Source organism: Leptidea sinapis, chromosome 38 (assembly GCF_905404315.1).
Source record: "Leptidea sinapis chromosome 38, ilLepSina1.1, whole genome shotgun sequence".
Classification (NCBI taxonomy): Eukaryota; Metazoa; Arthropoda; class Insecta; order Lepidoptera; family Pieridae; genus Leptidea; species Leptidea sinapis.
In genome coordinates, this window is record NC_066302.1 from 1,402,345 (window position 1) to 1,427,717 (window position 25,373).

Here is a 25,373-nt window from a genome sequence, read left to right on the forward strand (position 1 = left end):
ATGTTTAGTGTTTCTGTTTTGACTTAAAGGTCTTAGTTACCAGGTCATAAAATCCCAAAAAAAAAAAGTTGTTCTGTTTACCATATAACATTTTTCGTAAATTAATTGAATTTTTTTCTAAACATTGTGGTTGTTTTTAGATTTTAGTGCGGGTATAATAAATGTATTTCGCCCCCTAATAAATGCCTGAAATGCTTAAGTGAAAAACAGATTTGTGTAAAAAACGAAGACAACTTGTGTGATATTTTTTTGTTGTTGTGCTCACTGCCTCTTGTGCCTTATTTTATTTAGTTACTACTTTATTTATAAACGCCGTTGGTTTTGCGTAAAATGTTCGTATTTTGATGAATACAGCAAATAGAAGCCGAGTTACTTCATTATGGCGAAACGTAAAAGAATAGTTCAAGCTGATAAAATTATACGAAATATTTTTTATTATGTGTTCATATTGTTAATGTACTTGCAGCTAAGCGGTATGTATATATTTTGATTCAACTCAATGCACAATTAGTACTATTATGGCATAGAACTATTAATTTAATATAATGTTATTTTTAGGTTGCTACATTTCTACCACAAATCTTGTGTTATTATATTCAACAGTGTCTGATATAAGGGTAGGAAACATATCAAACCTAAATGCAGCCACACCTATCCTGAAAGAGCTGGAGCAAGGCTCGGCTGTTGATTTTGTACATAGGAATAATTTAATATGTTGGTCTGATCAAACAGCTGAATTAATTCAATGCATGCATTATAATGATACATATGTTGGTGATAAGGTAAGATCAGTATTTTAATTGTGTTTCGTATGTAAGTGTTGTGAGGTGTGAAAAATAATTGAATGAAATATCATTACCATTGAAATAATATTGTGTTGTGAACTGATTTTAATTCATAAATTAAAGGACATCACAACTAGTTCTTGGTGGTTTCTAGCTTGCTTATTTATTAGACTTAATATTTAAGACTCTAACTTATTTTAGACTTAAATTGTTGTGATTGGAGTCTATCTTGAATTACAAACAACATTTTTTTTATATCAATTTAAATTATAATTAATTATTTTTAGTACCACACAGTGAGTCCCTTTTACTGCTAAAAGAAATAATCACTGAATCAGTTAATATAAATACAAGTAACTATATAATATAACAATAATATTTATATGGTGTAATAATAACTTTGTATATCTATATATTTTTTTTAATATAGATAAGAATAGTGTCTGAAGGCTTAATCACCCCTACTGGTATTGCAATTGACTGGTATACCAACAAAATATATTGGACTGATGGTGAGACCAATAGAATAGAAGTTATTAGTATAGAAGAGAAATATAGGAAAGTATTATTTTGGTCTGATGTTGATTTAGCCATCGCTATTGCTGTTGTTCCTCAAGCAGGGTAAGTTTTGTGGTCATTTATTGTAATAATGAAGCTTAAAAGTTTTTTACCAATTAAACTACTGGAATTTTACATGCCTCAACTGTAATTACAATGAATTTATCATGGATGTACTGCTTATAATAAAAATGATAGATAAATTATTATGTAGTAGTAAGTATATTAATATAGTAGGATAATCATTAAGGTATTTAAATGTAACCTTTACTGAAAAATTTACTTTTCCTCTTAGGTTAATGTTTTGGACTGATTGGGGGGAAATCCCAAAAATTGAAAGAGCTGGCATGAATGGTGACCCCTCTTCTCGAAAAGTTATAGTGAAAGATAATATATTTTGGCCCAACGGTATAACTATTGATTATAATAGTAATGTTATATATTGGGTTGATTCAAAGCTGCAGTTTGTAGATGTTATAGATTTTGAAGGTAACAATAGAAAGAGGATTATAAAGTCTGGGTTGAATTATCCATATGCTCTGACATTCTATGACAACAAACTTTACTGGACTGATTGGAAAACTTGGTAAGATTTCATCAATTTATTTCTAAAATTTATCGCTAACCACTTCAGAATGGGCTATCACAAAAGTGTAATATTGTGTAGCATAATTGTACAAATTCACATAAGCTTTCTTTTTTTTTCAGGCCAACTTTTACTATGATATATTCTTTTGGACTATGTTAAATTGTAACTGTCAATATTTCAAAGAATAAAAATTTACACTTGTATTGTGTCAATAATATCTTGCTATTAAACAACTGGTTCTTAACTTGGAATATTGCATATTTCCACATTATGGAGTTTATGTTCTTACTGTGGAATTTTTGGGTAGGACTTTTAAATTCGTGAATTCTGATGGGGCAACAATTCACCGTTTTGATTCACAAATCTAAAGTTTATGAATTGCAGATTGCATCTCTATGCTTTCTAATACACATAATAGGTTAAAGGGTGAATGTATTCACTTTAATAAAGACGCAGCCACTGTTCAGGCATTACCTTTAAATATTTTTTTTTTTTTTAAATGGCTTTGTTGTAAATCCTAAGTCATCAGACTCACACAGATCCTTAATCCACAGCTGAATATCGAAGTGATTGACAGCCTGTGCTGGACAGATTACGATTATTTTATAGCAATAACTATGACATTACAATAATGTATATTTTATTAAAAAGTGTGCAAAAAAGAATGATGGGAGAGTTTCTTGCGCTGCTTCTTCATTTGTTTCCGATGTGTAGTATTAGTAATGACATCAAAAATATTTCTTAACAAATCAATTTTAAGTAAAATAAATGCCTTTTTGCCTTCTTAAACAGTTATCCATTTGATATAATTCCTTGTGTTGTTGTGAAATGAAAATGAAATGTTTTATTCAGAAATTTTGATAATGAAATGGATATCATTGGTTTCCATTGAGTCTGATTCAAAGATTAGAAGTAACAAACAGTCACTTGGTGCTAATATATTTACATAAACCCGATAATAAATTATTAGAATACTATGACAAATATTGATTATTGGGATAAGTATGATTTAATGTATTTAAAAAAACAGGGCTCTTTACACCTGGGATATTAGTACAAATGGACCAATCAATGAACTGATTAAGACTGACTCTGTCCCAGTGGACATCAAAGTGTTTGACAGTGGCAGACAAGTGATCCCAAAAGAGAACTATCCATGCAAAGTTAACAACCAGGGGTGTTCACATTTGTGTCTTCTTACACCAAATACTCCAGGTAACCATTTAATTATAATTTTTAACAGGCGATGCCTTACAGCTTTTTTTTTTATGGAATAGGAGGACAAACGAGCATACGGGTCACCTCTTTTTAAGTGAACACTGCCGCCCACAATCTCTTGCAGCACCAGAGGAATCACAGGAGCGTTGCCGGCCTTTAAGGAAGGTGTACGCGCTTTTTTTGAAGGTACCCATGTCGTATCGTCCACCGAATCCAACCGCGGAAACACCGCACAAGGAAGTTCATTCCACAGCTTTGTAGTATGTGGAAGAAAGCTCCTTGTAAACAGCACTGCGGAGGACCGCCACACATCCATATAACTTTTTGTTGATACGGTTTTAAGATGTATATTTGGTGGGAATTAACAGTCATTTCAGTAACATGAGTTTTTAACCGGATGATTATTATGTCCTTCAAGTGTTTGGTTATAGATCACAGAACATTCTTATTCTGGTGTTGCTGTAGAATTTCAATATTTGAGTTAGAAGCTGATATTCAGAGATTTATGCCATTTGTCCAGACAGGATTCATTATCATATTAGAAGTACTTTTCAGAGTCAGTATTGATTGTCTTACCTATCAAGACACATATCCCAACCAGTGGGAGGCTCCTTTGCACAGGTTGCCGGCTAGATTATGGGTACCACAACGGCGCCTAATTCTGCCGTGAGCAGAATAGCTAGAGCAGAAGCAGTAATGTGTAAACATTACTGTGTTTTGGTGTGAAGGGCGCTGTAGCTAGTGAAATTACTGGGCAAATGAGACTTGAAACATCTTATGACTCAAGGTGATGAGCGCAGTTGTAGTTGGGCTCAGAATTTTTGGATTTTTCAAGAATCCTGAGTGGCACTGCATTGTAATTGGAATGGCGTATCAAGTATTATCAGCTGAACATCCTGCACGTCTCGTCCCTCATTTTAATAAAAAAAAATCCAGATAATATTTATTTAAGTAGTTGCTATTTTGCGGAAATCCATAATTTTCCAATTGTTTTAAGATTTACTTGATATGTATCCATATTTGTTGAGTGTTAATTCCGCCAATATTTGCCTTCAATCAATTCGACACATTTTTCGCCTCTACACGAGGAATCCTCAGGTTCAGATGTTGACTGTTACAGTCAGTCTCGCAGTCAGTCTCATGCCAGAGTTTGGAAAACTCAAAACATTTGAATAAGTACATATCAAGATAATTCATTTTTTAGTTTAATTTAAATATTACACTTTTTTTATTAAAGGATATGAATGTAGCTGCCCAACTGGAGTGAAACTAAAAGAAGACAGCAACACAACTTGCTACAATGGTCCACAGTCAATGCTGATTGTGGCTCAGAGATCCATAATATCTAAGATATCTCTCGATTCCCCAGACTTCACACCATACACAATACCACTCAAGGACTTGAAAAGAGTGATCACAGTTGATTTTGATCCGAAGACTGAACATGTTTATTGGGGCGACAGTGCAGTAAGTTTAACAAATTCATAGTATTGCTATCAAACTCATGATGAGCATTAAAAATATTAAAAGTCACGCATAGATATTTTTACAATTTTTTATTATATATTATACTAGCTGACCCGACAGACGTTGTTCTGTATATAATAAATAAAATAATGTTTTTATATGAATTTGTCAATAATATATCATAACATCAAAAGTTACTTCGTAAAATATGCACCCTGCTGTCGTAATGAAATTGTTTCACATCAGGACTGTCAAACCGTGCGTCAATAAATTCTCTCATAGAAATTATGTATGGACACATCAAAGGAAAAACAAATTTGTTGTTTTTATTTAATTTAGCAGCATTTTCCTATTTATTCACCTTTTAAATCTTCCCTGGACTTCCACAAATAATTTAAGACCAAAATTAGCCAAATCGGTCCAGCCGTTCTCAAGTTTTAGCGAGACTAACGAACAGTAATTCATTTTTATATATATAGATTATACTAGCTGACCCGACAGATGTTGTTCTGTAGATAATAAAAAAATACAGTTATATAGGAATTTGCCAAAAATATTTCAAAACATCAAGAATTGTTTCGTAAAAAGTGCTCCCTGTTGTTATAATGAAATTGTTTCACAGCGGAACTGTCAAACCGTGCGTCACTAAATTCGCTCATAGAAAATATGTCCATACAAAACAATTATTGAAAATAAAAATAATTATGGGTCCCAAATCGAAATCAAAACTATCTCTCAAGTTGGACCAAACTGCACGCCTTCATGGCGTGCAGTTTGGTCCAACTTGAATCCCCATTAAAATCCGATCATTTGTTAAGGAGTCCATCGCGGACAAACAACGTGTCACGTAATTAATATATATTAAGATATATAATATAACAATCAAATAACTTTTAGAAATAATAAAAGTAGATTAAAAAAACTAAACAAACGCTTTGGTTGATAAGATAATGGTTGAAATTTTAAATGAACATTAATTCCTGCCTTATCGACGTTAGATGAAAAAATTTATATAAATTAAAAAAATCTTATAAATTAAAAAAATCTTATTTTTCAAATTAAAAAATGGATTAATTTTATCAAATTAATGTATTGTCATCGGTTTTCGATAAATCTACGAAGTTTGAACGAAAACTGGCCGTTTAAAGTGGGCCAAAATCTCGCCCAAATGAGTCGGTGACAAACAAACATACATACACGTGAAGCTAATAGAAAGCGTGTAAATAAACAACTTTTTTTTGGGTTTGCTACACTAACTTTTCTAAGCAGTATTACATTCAGCTATGGACACATACTTCAGAAGCTAACTTAATACCGATATACTTGAAATATCTCCATGTTAAACTTAAAATTCCTTTCTTAAAATTTCTTCATCATGCACACCTAAAACTGTACGAATTGATTAAGGCTTCATCATCATCAAATATCTGCCAAAAATTGACAGAAACCACAACGAGATAGTTTGGATGAATACGGAGGAATCTCAATATCTTCATAATTTTTTGTTTGTTCTGCATAACAGTGCCAGTAATAATAGCTTTCTTTTTTATGAAAATAAGGGACGAGATGAGCAGAACGTTCAGCTGTTGGTAATTGATACGCCATGCCCATTACAATGCAGTGCCGCTCAGGATTTTTGAAAAACGCAAAAATTCTGAGGGGTTGAGTGAAACAATTGCGCTCGTCACCTTGAGACGATAGATGTTAAGTCTATCTAAATTCTAAGCTCAATGGTAGAGATATTCAATAAGGAAACCACATTTCATTCATGGTTCATAAATCGAACTAAGAAATGTTTAGGGTTTTGGTGTACAACTCCAAAGCTCGAGAAATGTATAGATTGTTCAATTGATTTTCTGCATAAGTAAAGTATTCTAAGAACCTAGCGGACAGTAAGTTTGTTTGATCCCTAAGAGTTCATGTAAAATCTAGGCACACTAACCAGTCGAAATCTTGGTTTCTTCGGCTATAAAACGAACTATGACGCAACGATCTGTTAAATTCATAACCGTTTGTTTGGTCTATCTTTGGTAGATATTCTTCCAAGTTTAAATTCGGTGCACCAACGCCAACTGTAGTAGATATGCAGTGCAGCATTTACAACCAAAGTATTCTGTAAATCTAAATTAACTTGTTTCGTACTGAAATTATGTAACGTAATGTTACGTAATTCAATATTATCCATTTTCCACAACTCGCTCCGCCAAAATCATTTAGATTTCTCATTTGTCTAGTTCAGAGAACTGCTCTTTTAAGTCGTTTTGGCCGGTTATATACCTAAAATGAGCTCATGATCGACGGGTTCTATACTTTTCTCGAGTTGCCTCAATTTCTTGCTTGACTAGCCAACTATGATCCGCCAAAATGAATAAAAGACCTTCTAAAAGGAAAAATATATTCTAATTATGTATTTTTAATCTAACTTATCAACATTACAGCTTTACCAGCCAGTTAATACCTACCTTTTCTTTGGTTTATAGAGTTTGCACCTCATCCTCACTATTTTTTGCACACTCCATGCTATTTAATTAGTAGTTCATAAAAAAAGCCCGCTCAGTTTCTTGCAAGATCTGAGGTATATATTTTCCAATCGGTGGTATATTTTGATGTTCAATAAGTGATTTCAAATTCTAAAGAAATCAATTTTGAGAAAATAAATGCCTTTTTAACTATGAAGTTGTATGTTATTTTCAAAGTTATGTAATGTATTTACCATAATATGTTTCATTTCTTAGACAATTTTTGTAGAGATTATCAATCATTCTTAACAATCTTTAACAATTATTTGTTTCGGCGCCTATTGCTGCCGTGAAGCAGTAATGTGTAAACTAAGGCATACACACACATACATCCTGTTGGTATAATATTTATCTTTTGTTATATTTTCATAGAGTTTTGGTAATGTTAATTGACATGGAAGAGTGTGTTCTTCTGGCACAGGGGTTTTCACTTAATAGAAGGTCACATCCAATATTATGTTTGTACCATTTTTGCTACTGAAATAAATAGTTTTTAATTTTTTTCACTTACAGTCTAAGACGATATCTCGAGCTCGTTTGGACGGCAGTGAACAAACTGTTGTGATCCATAGCTGTGGTGTACCGGACAGTATAGCTATAGACCCGCTTGCTAGAAATATCTATTGGACTGACCCAGTCTCCGATTATATCACTGTGGCTAGACTTGATAGCAGTGCTAAAAAGGTAAATATTATAAACTCTCTAAGTTACCTATTATAGAATCAACTTTATTAAATTGATATAAATAAATATGTTTTGCCAGTGATGACATACGGAATGCATACGGTCGCTAACTTAGGGCCTTATGTGGAAGCTCATTATTGGGCAATGGAGAGGGCTATGTTCGGAGTTTCCCTACGAGATCGAATCAGAAGTGAGGAGATCCGTAGGAGAACCAAAGTCACCGACATAACCTAAATGATTATGAAACTGAAGTGGCAGTGGGCATATATATGGGCGTATATCTCGACGGACAGATGGACGTTGGGGCAATAAAGTCCTCGAATGGCGACCACGTACCTGAAGGCGTAGTGTTGGTAGACCCCCCATAAGATGGACCAGCGCAGCGCAGGACCGATCGTCATGGCGGTCTTTGGGGGAGGCTTTTGTCCAGCAGTGGACGTCTTCCGGCTGAAATTATGATGAAAAAAAATTGCGTGTGTACAAAGTACACATGTCAGAAGTGAAACCTGCATTGTGCATGAACCTCTAAACTGCATATGAAGTCCTGGTACATGTTGCTAGGATGACACATGATTTCAACCGCTATGAAAGACATTACTAACACCGCTACCATATTTATGTTCTCCTGGTGTCTATGCAGTTATAAGTCGTGCGTATGACATAAGAATATATTAAGGTATACCTACTCGCGTCATACATAAAAATAAAATAGTATGCATATTTCTGTCTCATTCTTTGCCGGCTTTTTCCTACACATTTTTGTATTTGTGTCTCTTAGCTTTCGTTTTTTCCGTTGCATCCGGTTTGAAATCACAACGATCCTAAAGAAGTTTCACTTCAATATAAATTTATATCATCAGTCTTAATTCCACTAAATTATGTTATTCAACATGCAGATTTCACTACCAGCTCGCTGCACCACCTAGAAGTTAGGCGTTAAACGCATCCTCCATCTAAGATTAGGCTCCCGCTGTACTCTCGACTGAACGACCGGGTTACTAGTTGGTAATGTGAACCGTGTTGAAACCGATTGGACACATGTTTTGCATGTACACGAGGCACCCTCAGGAAAACAGCAAAACTCTGGAACGAGGGTCATCCGTGCGGGCAAACGGGTGGTGCATTCAAATAATTATCCTATACAAAATCATCCCAAATTTGACCAAAAAATAGTAATGGTAACTACTAGTAATATAAATAAAATATCACTATATTAAAACACTACCAATACACCTAGCTTTTTTTAGATGTTGCAACGGAGCATAAGAGACGGATCGCTTACGGGCTTAAGTGCCTGTAGTTTTATCACAATTTTTCCCTAAAAGTTAACTTTTGACGAAGTGGAACTCATCTCAGCGTTCGTTGTTTTGTGGATACAGCATCCATTAATGTTAGGTTTTCTTTTCTAAGGTGATAATCCACGAAGATCTGTACAACCCGCGTGCCATCGCGCTGCATCCGAGCGCCGGCTGGATGTTCTGGTCGGACTGGAATGAGAAGAAGCCCAAGATAGAACGCGCCAACTTGGACGGCAGTGAACGGCTGCTGCTGGTGACGGAGAAACTCACATGGCCCAACGGCATCGCGCTCGATACCATCAATAATAAGCTATACTGGGGTGATGCCAGGACACACAAGATTGAAGTAAGATGGATTTTATACCAATCATTTATATACTTATAGCTGACCCGACAGACGTTGTTCTGTAAATAATAAATAGAGTTTGTCAATAATATTTCATAACATCAAGAATTATTTCGTAAAATATGCAACCTTTTGTTATAATGAAATTATTGTTTTACAGCAGAACACATGAGTGTTTTAATACCTAATTATAAACAGTTGCATACAAGACTTTATCAACACCCATAATATGAATCCTGTATAAAAGATTCTGAAGCACTACTGCATTAAATAAGCCAATTCTAGTAACCAATACATCATCGAAACGAGTGCTGTAATGTTGTACTGAATTTCATTACAACACTCGTTTGGATCATGTACGATTACATGGGATTACACATATTAGGACATTGGGTGTTCAATTTTGGCAATAAACTTGTGTTTTAGAATCTTTAATAGAGGATTTAAAGCATGGGTGTAGAAAAAAAATATTTATAAACTCCTATGCACTGTAATTAAGTCTACTCCACGTTCGAGTCAGCGTCTACAATTGTATTATTATCACAGGTATGCAACATGGACGGTTCGGGAAGAAGTGAGCTCCACAGTAGCGACATCTTGCATATATTCGGACTGACTCTGCTGGGACAGCACCTATATTGGACGGATATGCAGCGACGAACTATGGACCGTATCAATAAAGACACGGGTATTATTCTATTATTTATCTTAATTCACATCAGTATCGATTAAGCTAAAAACTGTCGATGGCTTATTAGCAAATTTAACCCCCTTGCGTACCGAGTAAGTCGATCGGAAGCATTTAGTAATTCGCCCGGTGAGCCGAGTGAGTCGATCGACTTAATGACAAAATCCACACGCCTCATTCGTTTTCTGGTTTTAGGAAGTGCTTTTTCCCATCCTACTAATACTTCTCTTTCTTGGCGTGCGTCCATGCAGAATGGGATGTTGCTATGCCAACTTAATGGCTGACCTTGCCCTGCATGTTTTTTATATGACAACTCCCTCTGTTAATTATTATTCTCATATAAAACATTTTATTGAGAATTTTAATATTATATAATATTATTATTTAACCTTAAGTTGCGAATGTAAAGGGCAACTACTAGTTGAACTTATAATAGAATGAAGGATTCGAACACTGTAAACAAAGGTTTACAATTTTTTTTTGTGTTGACACACTCTTACACAATTTATCTTGTCCCAAACTGGTCATAGCCTGTACTATGAGTGCAAGACAACGATATATTTAATACAATATGCTATCTTAAACATACATTAATACTTATCCATGACTAGGAAACAAATATTCATATTCATCATATAAATAGGCAGGCTCACTAACCACTGGGCTATAGGAGTCGTCGAAAAACAAGAGTGGGCGGGAATGTAACAGATCTTGCCGTACGCCATATTGAGTGGTTAAGGGAATACAATAAACTAAACAAATCCTCAGGTGCTATCTGCTACAAACAGACCATAGACTAGCGTACAAACAAAGCGTGCGAGAGATAAGAACATCTCTAAGAGAGATACAGGAACATATATAGAGCGAATATATTGTTACTCTGACCGTTTTTGATTGTCAAGTCGTAAACAGTCAGCCACTCTTGGCATTACCTCCCTAGTATTTTGTACATTAAACCACTAGCTAATGCACATTAACAAATCAGCATCGGTCACGACATTATCGGGTTGTCGGATCTTCTATTACTCTAGTATATTAAGGGTGTGGTACGGACAGACAGAACAGGTTGCAAAAAATAAGTTGAGGAGGCCGAGAATAGTAGAAATTCTGTTCTTAAGTTCCTGCAACCAACTGGGTTAGAGGGCAGAGATCCGTCCTGATCACCTCTTGATTTCACTGCTGGCCCTTGGTTTTCGCCTCGTCAATGACAACTCAGGTCATACTCTCACTGTCCCTCGCCAATCTCAATGCCCAACGATATTTCAGCAGCGTATCACGATAGGCAGGAGACGCAACTAAAGCGTTTTTTAACTGTATTGTGTAATTCGAACTAGGACAATATTGTCACAACAGGTAGATGCTAGTTCATAGTCATTCGTCGTGTTGCCGCGATGGCATCAACCTTTGGAAATTTGCCCACAGTTTATAGTATTTATCTCTCCGTGTAAACCGTGTGAGTCTTAGATCATTAATACGTCTAGATAGACTATGACAGCTGTGAAAACGTCGAAAAAAATTGAGTTAAAGAGTTCCTAACACAAAAGTGTCATACAAATCGTGAGTGTTAGACGTAGCTTGTTACCAGGGGCGTGTATATCATATAGGCAATTAGGCAGTGCCTAGCTATTATGAACCTAAAAATATATAGCACTAGTGTTAAATTTAATTTACTACCTACGGTGGGCAGTCAAGCAGCGTTTCATACAACTTATGTCGTACTGTCGAAGTAAAACTCAACTACGACTAATTAGATCCAAAGTGCCTACCTTGCTAGAAAACCAAACGCTTCTGCTTGTCACGCACACTAAATAATTAAACCTGGTTTTTATCAGTTGTCTAACAGCAAGAGTCTGGTGATCTTGTAGGTTTGGAGCGGCAGGGCGTGGTGGAGCAGATGGCGAACATGATGGGGGTGAAAGCGTTCCGGTTGGGTGAACCCTTGGGCACGTCCCGCTGCGCACGTGATAACGGCGGCTGTTCGCACCTGTGCTTCAACAGGCCCGCTGACTACGTGTGCTCCTGTCCGCTGGGTAACTATTGTAAAAGGGGTTGGTAATTATTTTTGGCGGAAAAAAAGCTCGCTGAGCTTGTTGCGCCCATTCTTCTCAGGTCTGGTGTCATTCTATTTGGATTGAGTGATTTTTACTTTCAATAAGTGAGGTCACATCCTATTTTGAATAAAAAAATTTGAATTTGAATTTAAACACGCAATTCTTATAATCACTCTATTTGGGCAGAGTTTCTACTTAGAATTCACAATTAGTAATGAATACTCGAATTTTTTTGCGTCCAGACAAAGGGAAAAGTCTACCTTCCGGGATAGTGATAAGAGGGAATGGGTGGTAGTTTTTGACTTCCAATAAGTGATATTATATCTTATTTTGAATAAAATATTTGAATACGATCATTAAAATTAACCTCCCGTTTTTCACAGTAAGTTACGAGCTCGTGTATTTAGTCAGTTAATTATGTTCAGGACTGGAGTTGGGCAGTGACAGAAAGACGTGTATAGAACCGATGGCGTATCTGGTGTACAGTCGCAAGAATATCATCGGACATATCAGCGTGCTCAACCAGAACAATGACGCGATACTACCGATTAAGGAGTTAAAGGAAGTCAGGTATATCTCACTTTAGATATCGATGTATGGTATGGTATAGGGGCTCCTGTTTCCGCATTTAAACCACTAGGTTGGGTCCTTTTTGCGTCCAGTATTGGCCAGTTATGACGTCTCTACTACATAATTCTATTCCAATTTAACCATTTTCAATTATTTCGCGCTACTCGTTGCAAAATAGAATAGCATATTTTCTTCTGCTTACGGCATGGGTTCCTCTGGGTCTCGTGGGTAACAACCACCTTAGACTTAGAATATACTAGCCTGTCCGCCCGATAATGCCTGACCAATTTTTAATTCACAATTTGTGAGTTAGCTAGAGGTTTAATATTAAAAACGGAAGCAAACTTTTGAAGAGGGTTTTAGGAGTGAGCAGGAGCAGCTGTGACATACTCTCAGGTGACCCTCGGGTTTGTGTCTCTTATATCCTAAAATTTTGTTCTAAATATTCATTATAGTAATATATACTTTACTGCAAGTCACCTTAAGCCCGGATTCCATCAAAGCGGAGAGGAGAGGAGACGAGAGGAGACTAGCCGCAAAGCGGTCAGGTTATTTCCACCAAAGCGGAGAGGAGATGTGTAGCGGTAAGGAGATGCTAGGATTCTATATTTTTTTTAAATACGTCGCTATACTACTAAAGTCGGATAAAAATACGAAACGAACGCCTTTTGCATTCAAGGTCAGTCAATCGAATATATGACGGTTTGACCGCTAGACTACAGGCTTGCTCGCTCGCGGCACACAATCAAAGAAAAATGAGACATCTCCTCTCCGCTTTTGTGGAAACCGGGCCTTACTGTCCTGTGTTATCTTGACCTATAATGTTGTTTTTTAATTAATGTGTGACCAACTTGTTGCAGTGCAATAGCGGTCGACGTATCAGGGTCCAAACTGTACTGGTCGGACAGTAAAACCAAAACTATCAACCGTTGCTCCATGGACGGCTCCAATATTGAGAGGATATTGGAGTTTATGGGACTTGTTGAAGGTGAGAGAGAATTTGTTTTTTTTTAAATTAGAATCTTTTCTCATGATATATCAAATTAAAGTAACCACTTTTAAAATAGCTGCTCCAGTGCTCTGTGAACGGCTGGATCACTTGGCGTTGCGTAGAGACGTCGCTTCATTGTGCGTCTTCTACCGCATTTATCACGGGGAGAGTTCCGATGAGCTGCTTCACCTGATTCCTGCCGCCGAATTCCACCTTCGCACGACACGCCACAAATTAGGATATCATCCCCACCATCTGTATGTGTGGTGGTCCTCCACTGTCCGCTTTTCAAGGAGCTTTCTTCGACGTACTACGAAGCTGTGTAGTGAGCTTCCTTGTGCTGTGTTTCCGGGACGATACGACATGGGTACCTTCAAAACAAGCGCCTACACCTTCCTTAAAGTCTGCAACGCTCCTGTGAATCCTTTGGTGTTGTAAGAAAATGTGGGCGGCGGTGATCACATATCATGAGGTAACGTACGTTCGTTTGTCCTCCTTTTTCCATAAAAAATATTAACGATCTCGTAATAATTCTGTCAATCCTGACCTTTAGCTAATTATTGACTGGTGGTGTTTGTTAAATTTTTTTGATGGGATGTATTGTTAGGGGTTTAATTTTTATTGTTTTTAAATTTAGAACCTCGTCATATTCCAACAGCTTTTAATATTCATGTATTAATATTATGTTAATTTGCATTGTACACAAGGTCTTGCGATAGACTGGTCCGGGCAGAACATCTACTGGACAGACACCACGGCGCAGCGAATCGAAGTTTCCAGACTCGACGGCTCCAGCAGAAGAACACTTATCTGGCAGGGCCTCAAGAAACCTAAAAGCATTGCACTCGATCCTAGGAGAGGGTGAGTTATAACACAATACAGTAATAGAACAGTACTATAACTTAATTATAGAGCGCCTGAATCGACGCACGCACATATACACACGATTTACATGGCCGCTAAGCAATCTTGGGAAGAATTAAATACTATTGATTGCCAAGCCGTCCGCCGCCTGGTCTGGTCGCTGTCCTTTCTTTTTCTTTTATCTTTTTGTACGTACCAACCCTAGTGCTCCGCCCAGACGTAGGTATAAATTTCAAGGAGACCGCTGAGTTACGGTACTGTTCTATTACTTGTACTGTGGTGTAATAATCAGTGAATGGTTAATAGTCTGGCGTAGACTCTACACTTAATTGTGTTTCTTGTACCGCAATATATCGAACGAGTGTTCATTCTCCTTAATCGCACTACACGCCACAAACTTAAACACACTCACCAAAAGCTGTATAAGGTCCTTTACAGCGCCATTTTCAGACAACCTTCTGTCACGCACAACCAAACCAAAAAATGAAGCAGGGAATTCGCACTACGATACGAAGGGTATGGCCAGTGAGACATCTATAAGTATATGCGGTGTTGATCACTTATTATCCGGTGACCTCTTTCACTCGTTTATTCTCCTATTCCATAAAAAATTCAATCGAATTGACAACCTCCCCCTGGTTTTAAGTATTATTAGTATAAAATATATTATTTATTATATTTTAACAATATGTACAGCTGTTGTGTCATTTAACATTAATTATGTTGTTTCTGCGTTATAACAGCTTCTTTATTTGCCCGTGAAAATAAAAGATAAACCCCTTATGTGGCTATAAGGTGGTTCGTTGCCCATACACACACATAAACAACATGCTATGTACCTCGTAAGGATCGTACCCGCCAGGTGCTAAGTGTACAGACACGTCAACCAATCGATCATAGGGCTAATTAAATTTCTGCTTGAAATTTCAGTTTGATGTACTGGTCGGAGCTTGGTTCGAAGACTATCAAGCGGGCGGCCATGGATGGTTCTGGAGTGACCGTGATCGTGGAGCAGGTGGGCCGCGTCCACGCGCTGGCCATAGACCGGGAGAAGCGCGCGCTGTTCTGGGCCGCGCTCGAGCCGCCCGCGCTCGAGCGAGCGCACCTCAACGGCACGGGGCGCTCGCGCCTCGCGGGTGACGGGTCCATGCCGTACGCGCTCGCTCTCTACGACGACACGCTCTTCTGGGGCGACTGGAACACGGGTAAGATAACCACAGTCCACCATCTTAGTGACATCATAAACTCTAACTCATATAACGCTTTTGAATTGTCACTATGCAGGCTGGTATTTTGAGAAGGGCGGCATTGGCCAAGTCGGAAACTACGAGACTTAGAGGACTTTCCTTGAGAGGAGTCATGCCCTCGATTTATAAGAAACCAATAACTGCAGATTTTGTTTTTTAAAATTTCTTGTACTTTTGCCGGAAATTGACCCGAATGATTTTTCAAAAAAACATCATTCTTTTTTACCGATCAATATTTGCAAATATATTATGTATCTGTACCAAGTTTTGCACGCTAACCAAAAAAACACCTCATCTTTAGTATCATGAACATTTTACAAAATTTTGTTTTACTTATTATATTATGTTCTTTATTAATTTATTGATGGTTAATAGTTTAAAAATAATTATAAAAACAATAACATAAAATCATTAAATAACTGATTTAGTTCAACAATGATATAATATGAACACAAGCTATACATGAAGACTGCCTTGTGGATAATGTTGAATAAATAATTACTACTATTCTTTATACAATATGTTTTTTTATTCCAAACCATTACAATCACTAAGGAATTAATAAAATCAAGTATTTTTATTGAAAAGATAAAATTACTTTTATCATTAGGCATTTAAGACTGTAATTAATAATATAATGTACTAGCTGACCCGGCAAACGTTGTTTTGCCATATAAAGTATAATTCACGCGATAGTTTTATAAATAATAAAATATTGCCTATATTATAGCCTGTACATCATTTTGTTCTATTGTCAATAGTTTTTACAGCGCACGCAAAAATAGGTTTTCGATTTTACACCTTGTGTTACAAAATAGCAATTTTATTACGGATCCCTAATTTTGAAAAAAAAACATAGCCTATAGCCTTCCTCGATAAATGGACTACCCAACACTGAAAGAATCATTCAAATCGGACTAGTAGTACCAGAGATTAGCGCGTTCAAACAAACAAACAAACACTGCAGCTTTATAATATTATATAAGTATAGATTTATCATAGTAAATATTGAATTTCCTCGACTATCGTATAAAATCTTGTTACTAGCTTGTCACACTTTGCAAATGGGGTCGGCCTCACACGAACGAAAGAGAATGAGTGGGTGTGGCAAGGTGAGTGAAAGGAAAAAGGGGAGAGCCTTGCTAACTTTTTAGTCGTTGCTTGTCTTGTTTACAGGTGTGATAGAATCTGCGAACAAGACGGACGGCTCGAACCGCAAGACAATCCATACGCATCTCGACTACATATCGGACCTGAAGGTGTTCCAGCGGTCACGTGACCCCACGCCGAACCAATGCGGCGCCGACAATGGCGGCTGTGCCCACCTGTGCCTGCCCATGCCCGGCGATGACTACCGGTGCGCGTGTCCACAACACTACGCACTCAGTGGGGACAGCATATCCTGCTTAGGTTTGTATTCACCAGTGGGAGGCTCCTTTGCACAGGATGCCGGCTAGATTATGGATACCTCAACGGCGCCTATTTCTCCCGTGAAGCAGTAATGTATAAGCATTACTATGTTTTAGTCCGAAGGGCGCCGTAGCTAGTGAAATTACTGGGCAAATGAGATTTTACATCTTATATCTCAAGGTGACGAGCGCAGTTGTAGTGTCGCTCAGAATTTTTGGGTATTTCAAGAAGACTGAGCGGCACTGCATTGTATTGGGCAGGCCGTATCAATTACCATCAGCTGAACGTCCTGCTCGAGTCGATCCTTACGTTCCCTTAAAAAAAAGGTGTGTACTTTCAATTGTCACGTTTCAACTTATCTCAGGAAGGCGTGAAGATATCAAACTGAAATAATACCGTGAAATACCACGGTTTCTTTAAGCTGTAAAAAAAGGTATTTGTTATTTTATAGTCAGTCGATCGGCCATTTACGACAGGCGTGCGTGCGTCTGAAGAAACTTTCCCAAATCATTCCATAGAGGTCCCCATATTAACCGACAGTTTGACACGTAGTAATGGTTAGAAGCGTTCTCCATGTCCCCGATATAACCTTACTGGTAAAATGGCATGACGGCGTTATCAAGTTTCAACGGTCGGCAGTAAAAAAACGCTTTCTTAAAGCGGTTAGAACAACAGAACTTGCCCTGTACTTTCCTCGGGGCGTAAAAAGAATAGGGGAGTCCCAGGCCCATGGGTGTCGTAAGAGGCGACTAAGGGCTTTTTAGAAGTCGGAGAGTCACGCTGCCGTCTTATGACGTCAGCACAATCGGGCCAGACTCGTCCGGGTTAATTACCACACTCGCACAGAATACCGGCGTGAAGTAGCGGCCTAGTGCCGCTATGTTAGTGTCGAGGACCGGTGGGCATCCCTTACCCCTCCCCCCAACAAAATATGAGAGCGGTCCATAAAGAGATATTACCCCTGGAGGGTACCGGCTCTACCAGAGCCGGAGAATCTCTCCCCGAGCACTCTCGCTCGGGCTGCCCTTCGTATTCTGGGGTGGGCACAGAACCGTGCATGACCGAGGACAAACGAGGCAGAAACACCACGGCACCCCGCTCCACGCTCAACGTGGACTTTTGCAATATCAGGGGAATTCACTCCAATTTAAACGCCGTCCACCACCACCTTGAGACGGCGTAGCCGGCCTTGTGTTTCCTTACGGAGACGCAGATATCTCGACCTAGCGATACGTCATATTTAACGTACCCCGGGTACAAAATTGAGCACAATTTTTTGCCTCATGCCGGGGTATGTGTGTACGTTAGGGAGGATATCTGCTGTCGCCGTCTCGGCAATTTTGGGGGTAGGGACCTGTCTACTCTCTGGCTCCGCGTAGATTTAGAGGACCGCGTCCGTATCTATGCGTGTGTCTACAGGTCCCATAGTGGTAACGCAGAAACCGATCATCTCATGGGCTGCGTTCAAGCGGCAATTGACGACGTGCTTGCACAGATCCCCTCCGCTGAAGTCTTGGGTGATTTCAACGGGCACAATGCTGAATGGCTTGGATCACGTACCACAGACTACGCAGGGCGATCTGTGCATAATTTTGCATTGGCGTATGGTCTGTCCCAATTGGTTGAGTCGCCAACGCGGCTCCCGGATGTGGATAGCCACATGCCGTCCTTATTAGATCTTCTGCTGACTACACATCCCGATGGTTACCAGGTCTTTGTCGACGCCCCTCTCGGAACGTCCGACCATTGCCTGGTTAGGAGTGTAGTGCCTATCCGACGCCAACGTCGCAGACCACCAGCGACCCGCCGCGTTTGGCACTACAAGTCAGCAGATTGGGATAGGATGCGTTCCTTTTTTGCATCCTACCCTTGGGGCAAGGTTTGTTTCCCTTCGGATGATCCTAGTGCCTGCGCCGTTGCAGTAGCCGATGTGATACTGCAGGGCATGGATATTTTTATACCAAGCTCTGTAGTACCGATCGGTGGCAGATCACAGCCCTGGTTCGATGCGTCAGTTAAAGCAGCATCTGACTGCAAAAAACAGACGTATCGAACTTGGGTTGCGGCGCTGGGCACAAAGGATCCGAACTGCAAAGTTCTTAAGAGGAAATATAACCGTGCCTCCAGATTTTTTAAGCGGCAAATAGCCCGTGCGAAGTCTAAGCACGTCGTCAAAATCGGCGAGCAGCTTTCCAGTTACCCGACCGGAACACGCAAGTTCTGGTCGTTGTCGAAAGCTGCTCTTGGTAACTTCAACCAGCCGTCCATGCCGCTGTTGCACATGAGGAATGACACCCTGGCCCATACGGCAAAAGAGAAAGCCGAGCTCCTGTGCGCTCTTTTCGCCTCCAACTCGACTCTTGACGACAATGGAAAAACACCGCCGACCATCCCGCGGTGTCAGAGCTCTATGCCTGAAGTACAGTTCAGACAGAAAACTGTTAGGCGAGCTCTGTTTTCGTTGGACGTCAGGAAGTCGAGCGGGCCGGATGGCATTTCTCCAATCGTACTTAGAACGTGTGCCCCTGAGTTGACGCCGTTGCTAACGCGTTTGTTCCGGCACTCTTATTCCAAAGGCGTAGCCCCTGACTCATGGAAGTCAGCCCTTGTCCATCCGATCCAAAAAAAAGGAGACAGTTCGGATCCGGCGAACTACAGGCCTATTGCTATCACCTCCCTGCTCTCTAAAATCATGGAGAGCATAATTAGCCGCCAGCTTTTAGTATACCTAGAGGGTCACCAGTTGATCAACGACCGACAGTACGGCTTTCGCCATGGACGGTCGGCAGGTGATCTTCTGGTATACATAACACATAGATGGGCGGCGGCTATTGAAAGCAAGGGGGAAGGCCTGGCAGTTAGCCTGGATATAGCGAAGGCCTTTGATCGTGTATGGCACAAGGCGCTCCTCTCAAAACTTCCATCGTTTGGGCTTCCCGAGAGCTTGTGCAAGTGGACCTCCAGCTTCCTCACTGGGCGTAGCATACAGGTCGTTGTCGACGGATGTTGATCGAACCCGAAGCCCGTGAATGCTGGGGTGCCCCAAGGCTGTGTGCTATCTCCTACGCTGTTTCTTCTGCATATCAATGATATGTTGGACACCTCCAACATACATTGCTATGCGGACGACAGCACTGGTGATGCCGTATACACGGGCCATGCAGGTTTCTCTCGGGAAATCGTCGACCAGTGCCGGGAGAAACTTGTGTCTTCTATCGAGTCCTCTCTCGAGAAGGTCACGGAATGGGTACATTGAACCTTATCCAATTTAACCCCCAGAAGACTCAAGTTTGCGCGTTTACCACTAAAAAACCCCCATTTGTCGTATCACCGCTCTTCGAGAATACTTCTCTTAAAGCTGCGCCTAGTAATGGAATACTGGGTAGCCTCGAAATCTCGAGCGATTGCCAATTCCGTGGCCATCTGGAGGGCAAAGCCAAATTGGCTTCGAAGAAGCTGGGCTTCATCAATAGAGCACGGCAATACTTCAAGCCGGCCCACATTCTAGCGCTCTACAAATTGCAGGTCCGGCCACACATGGAGTATTGCTGTCATCTCTGGTCTGGCGCACCCCAGTATCTGCTTGATCCATTTGACCGCGTGCAACGTAGAGTAGCTCGAATTGTCGGGGACTCAGTGCTCTGTGAACGGCTGGATCTCTTGGCGTTGCGTAGAGATGTCGCTTCATTGTGTGTCTTCTACCGCATTTATCACGGGGGGTGTTCCGAAGAGCTGTTTAACCTGATTCCTGCCGCGGAATTCCACCTTCGCACGACACGCCACAAGTTAGGATTTCATCCCCACCATCTGGATGTGTGGCGGTCCTCCACAGTGCGGTTTTCAAGGAGCTTTCTCCCTCGTACTACAAAGCTATGGAATGAGCTTCCTTGTGCGGTGTTTCCGGGACAATACGACATGGGTACCTTCAAAAAAAGCGCGTACACCTTCCTTAAAGGCCGGCAACGCTCTTGTGATTCCTCTGGTGTTGCAAGGGAATGTGGGCGGCGGTGATCACTTAACACCAGGTGACCCGTACGCTCGTTTGTCCTCCTATTCCATAAAAAAAAGAACAATACACGGATCGTTACGGAGGTAAATCAGTTTCTAGCATTTCTTGGGTTCTAAGAGCATGCCTTAACATCGTACAAGGCACGAGCCACCAAAACCGCCTGTGCAATTTGGGCCGCAGATATTGAAAAGATACAGGAATTCATTCTCCTTAATCGCACTACACGCCACAAACTTAAACACACTCACCATAAGCTGTATAAGGTCCTTTACAGCGCCATTTTCAGACAACCTTCTGCCACGCACAACCAAACTATGGAATGAAGCAGGGAATTTGCACTACGATACGACTTGGGTATGGCCAGTGAGACATCTATGAGTATATGCGGTGTTGATCACTTATTATCCGGTGACCCCTTTCACTTCGTTTGTTCTCCTATTCCATAAATAAATTCAATCGAATTGACAACCTCCCCCTGGTTTTAAGTATTATAAAATTAGCCTTATAGAGTGCTATCTGAAGACAAATAAAAGTACGTGCATTCGTTCTTCAGACATAAAATTCAAAATAATGTGTTTAATATGTATTAACCGCGGTCAAATTGTATTGCATTGCAGAGCCCGAAGAATTTTTGTTATTCGCACAGAAGAATGCAGTCGGTCGCATAATGATTGCGAACGGCGAGTGTAATGACGCCTACATACCGCTCACCGGCCTGAAGAGCGTCCGAGCTATCGACTACGATCCTGTACACAAGTGCGTACTTACTTAAATCACATTTTTTAGAGTCCACCCCGTCCTTGTCACATTATATTCTGTATATTTATGGCACGAGGCTTTTAAGTTTTTTTTTTTATATTAGCGGGGGCAAACGGTCTTACTGCAATTGAGAGAAAGTATACAAAAGTATAGAGATCCTCAATACCAGTGGTTATAAGATGCGTTGCTAGTCATTGAAATGGGAGTTTGCTTTAAAGGTGACAGCCCCTAAGTCGATTTCAATTATATGTTGTAATTTTTTTTTTTCACATTATACACTAAAATACCCCTCTCTGCATTCCGAAATATGTATGTTTTGGAGATTATTCAGTTTTGTAGTAAACAATTGTTTTCAACAGGCATCTATACTGGATGGATGATGATAGCCATACAATCCGTCGAGTGCCCATCACTTCCTTCACGACATCTGCGGTCACAGACTCTACAGTAGTTATCTCCGGCTTGTCCAAACCATTCCATATGGTGCTCGATACTGTAGGACGAGCTCTATATTGGACCTGCTTAGATACGGACTCGATCAACGCTACGTCGATAGAAAACAACTCGTCGAGCGGGGTCATTGTGCGGGGCGATAAAATGATGCCGAGGCACTTGGCCTTTCATCAGACTAAGAGGTGTGTATAAAATTTTTGTGTATTATAGCTTACACTATTACATCGAGGTTATTTAATCCGTTGTGTGAATGATATGCATATGGTGCAACGGGTTGCAGGTCAGTCCCCATATATAGACATATTTTTTCCATATATTTCAATGTGGTGTTATTTGAGTTTTTTTTAAATATTTGAGTATACCTTAAAAATTATGTAGCTAGCATAACACATTTCTTAATTTACAGTGTGTGTTTCTCAAGTGTGTCGATATGTTCAAGTATTTTTGTTGCACCAACTTGCAGACGCTGTATAAATATGTTGTTTAGTGTCAAGAACCGGTGCCCCTTGAAAATTACCTCTAGATCGATCCATCCACGAGCGTACTCGCTGGGGCCGCTACAATTCGATCATCCGCTGGTGGACAAGGCGGCTTACCCGGTCTTGACTAAAGTGACACAGCGTACTTCACATACCCTGACTGAAAGGCGTGACTCATGCCGTCTGTGGTCATTAGGGAGTATATTTTCCATTGCCTTAGTATTTTGAGAGTGCGACCCATCTACTCTATGGTGCGTGTTGACCTTTAAATGTAATAGTAGTAGTAATGCAGAAGCGGAATGTTTCATGGGCTGTGCCCAAGCGGCAGTGGATGACGTGCTTGCACAGATCTCCACTAAGGTAGTCCTGGGGTTACTTTAACGTTGATATTCTAACATCATGCTCAACGTTTGGCATATAGACTACTCAAGGCAATTTGCATTTTTCTCAGAAGTATATGGCTTATGCCAATTGGTTGAGTTGACCACGCAGCTCGCAGACGTGGATGCTTTTCTTTTTAGATCTTTTGCTGACAACATATACCGAAAATACCAGATACCGTGGCCACTTCTGGAGAAGATGACGTCCACGTCGTAGATTGCTATATTTCTATATTTAATTTATTATGCTTCAAAAATTTTTTACGTCCTTTATAACTATGTCAAATAACAGTCAGTAAGTATGTCAAATAAATATCAAAATTCGGTACTAAATGATTAATATGTAGAACGCGTCGGATTCGCCGCAGTTTACGGTCTTCAAGGTCATTATGAGATCATTTAGCAAGTCGGTGGAGAGATCGAATTATGAGATATGGGCGGAGCGACCTCTAGTATTTACAAATGTGAATAGATACATAATGTTAAGAAATTTATGCAGAGTTCTGGTGTGGAGCGATGCCGGGCTGGGTGCGATAATGCGTTCCAGTGTCGACGGGACTACACAGACGGAGCTAGCGAGGGTCTCCAACGTGACGGCCTTGACCATCGACCAGAGCACAGGCACCGTGTACTGGGCCGTCGCGCGACAGATCCACGCCATCGATCTAGATCTGAACAACAGGTATTTGCGGTATTGTGTGCCCTGGCTTATGACTACTACGCCTGCTTCCACAGAGACGGTATGAGAATAAAATTTTATTCGTTAACGTTATATTCGTTATCCGATTGTAACTCGGTATCTATTTCAATTTATTTTCAATAAAACATACAAAACTTTCAATTAAATTATCAAAACTTTCGTGAGACATTATAAATTTTTATAAAAATTAAGGCTACTAAAACATATTTTTGGTTTTTATTAGTCGTGAGATCCTGTAAAAATTTATTAATGCAAAATATTAGATCAAATAACTTAACTTAACTTTCATTTAGTGTCCATGTCTTGATTATGCAAATATCAATAAAACTGAAATTAAAACAGTCTAAAACTGATATTTTTATCTAACTAATGTCTCTAATTTGGAAATTGTAACGGTTTAGAAACTTTTGGGCCCAATGATCTATGGGAGATGGGTACTAAGTTTGAAAGCGAATAGTTGCTTAGTTACGAATTATTCGCGTTGCAAATGACACGTATTCATATTTTATTTGTACAGTGTCCTAAGAAGTGTGCTTAAACTGAACCTTATTTATGCAATAATAGTGTCGCAATTCCTCTGTTAATCACTTTGTTTATGCAATCATTAACTCATCTTCAATACCATTTTGTTTATAATTTATACTCTTATTACAAACATTTTTAAGTTTTTGTCGAAGTGATGAAGTGTGATACTTGTAAAAAAGATTTAAATGACGGAGTACAGTGTGCGGGATGCAAGCGTAATTTCGATTATAGCTGTGCGGGTACATCGGAGACCGGGTACCGCAAACTTGGACCAGAGCGTCGAGCTGCATGGAGGTACACATATTGCAAAGGTGGAAGCTCGCCTAAGCCCACTCAACTGGACATTAAACAACTAAACAATATTATGGTTAAACTGGCACCGTTGTCCTCTTTAGCAGTGGATATTAATCCATCAGAGATGACGTTAATAACTTAAAGGACTCATTAGAACTGGCACACCAATTGATCGGTGACTTCTCTGGAACTATCAAGGGCTTGGAGTCCAGAATAGTGAACGTTGAGAGTGTGGTTCGTGAGGTTCCAACATTAAAGGAGGAGGTGGTTAGACTTAAAAAGGAGCTACATGATCGTGATCGGTTTGCAAGGGCGAATAACCTGGAGATACGGGGCATACCACTTAAGAGAAACGAAAATTTATACGATATAGCGGAAAAGATTGGCCTGCTGTGCAACATACCTTTGGAAAGAAGTGAAATCAACTATATCGCACGTTTACCGACCCGGTCACCCAACACTGAGAAACCGATCTTAATTGCGTTTAAT

General features: G+C 39.7%; 1 protein-coding gene across 1 annotated transcript; it reads left to right on the forward strand.

Annotated features, from left to right (window-relative positions):
* The first annotated feature begins 71 nt into the window (after positions 1 to 71).
* LOC126975916 (low-density lipoprotein receptor-related protein 6) lies at positions 72 to 25,156 on the forward strand. Its single transcript, XM_050824032.1, has 20 exons — positions 72 to 473; positions 559 to 782; positions 1,216 to 1,406; positions 1,639 to 1,929; positions 2,963 to 3,147; positions 4,388 to 4,617; positions 7,650 to 7,820; positions 9,231 to 9,464; positions 10,011 to 10,152; positions 12,018 to 12,182; positions 12,629 to 12,773; positions 13,634 to 13,761; positions 14,472 to 14,625; positions 15,559 to 15,833; positions 17,052 to 17,285; positions 21,912 to 22,050; positions 22,413 to 22,688; positions 23,865 to 24,047; positions 24,822 to 24,868; positions 25,149 to 25,156. The coding sequence occupies exons 1-20, from the start codon at positions 380 to 382 to the stop codon at positions 25,154 to 25,156; spliced, it is 3,516 nt and encodes a 1,171-aa protein (XP_050679989.1). The 5' UTR covers positions 72 to 379.
* The last annotated feature ends 217 nt before the right edge of the window (positions 25,157 to 25,373 follow it).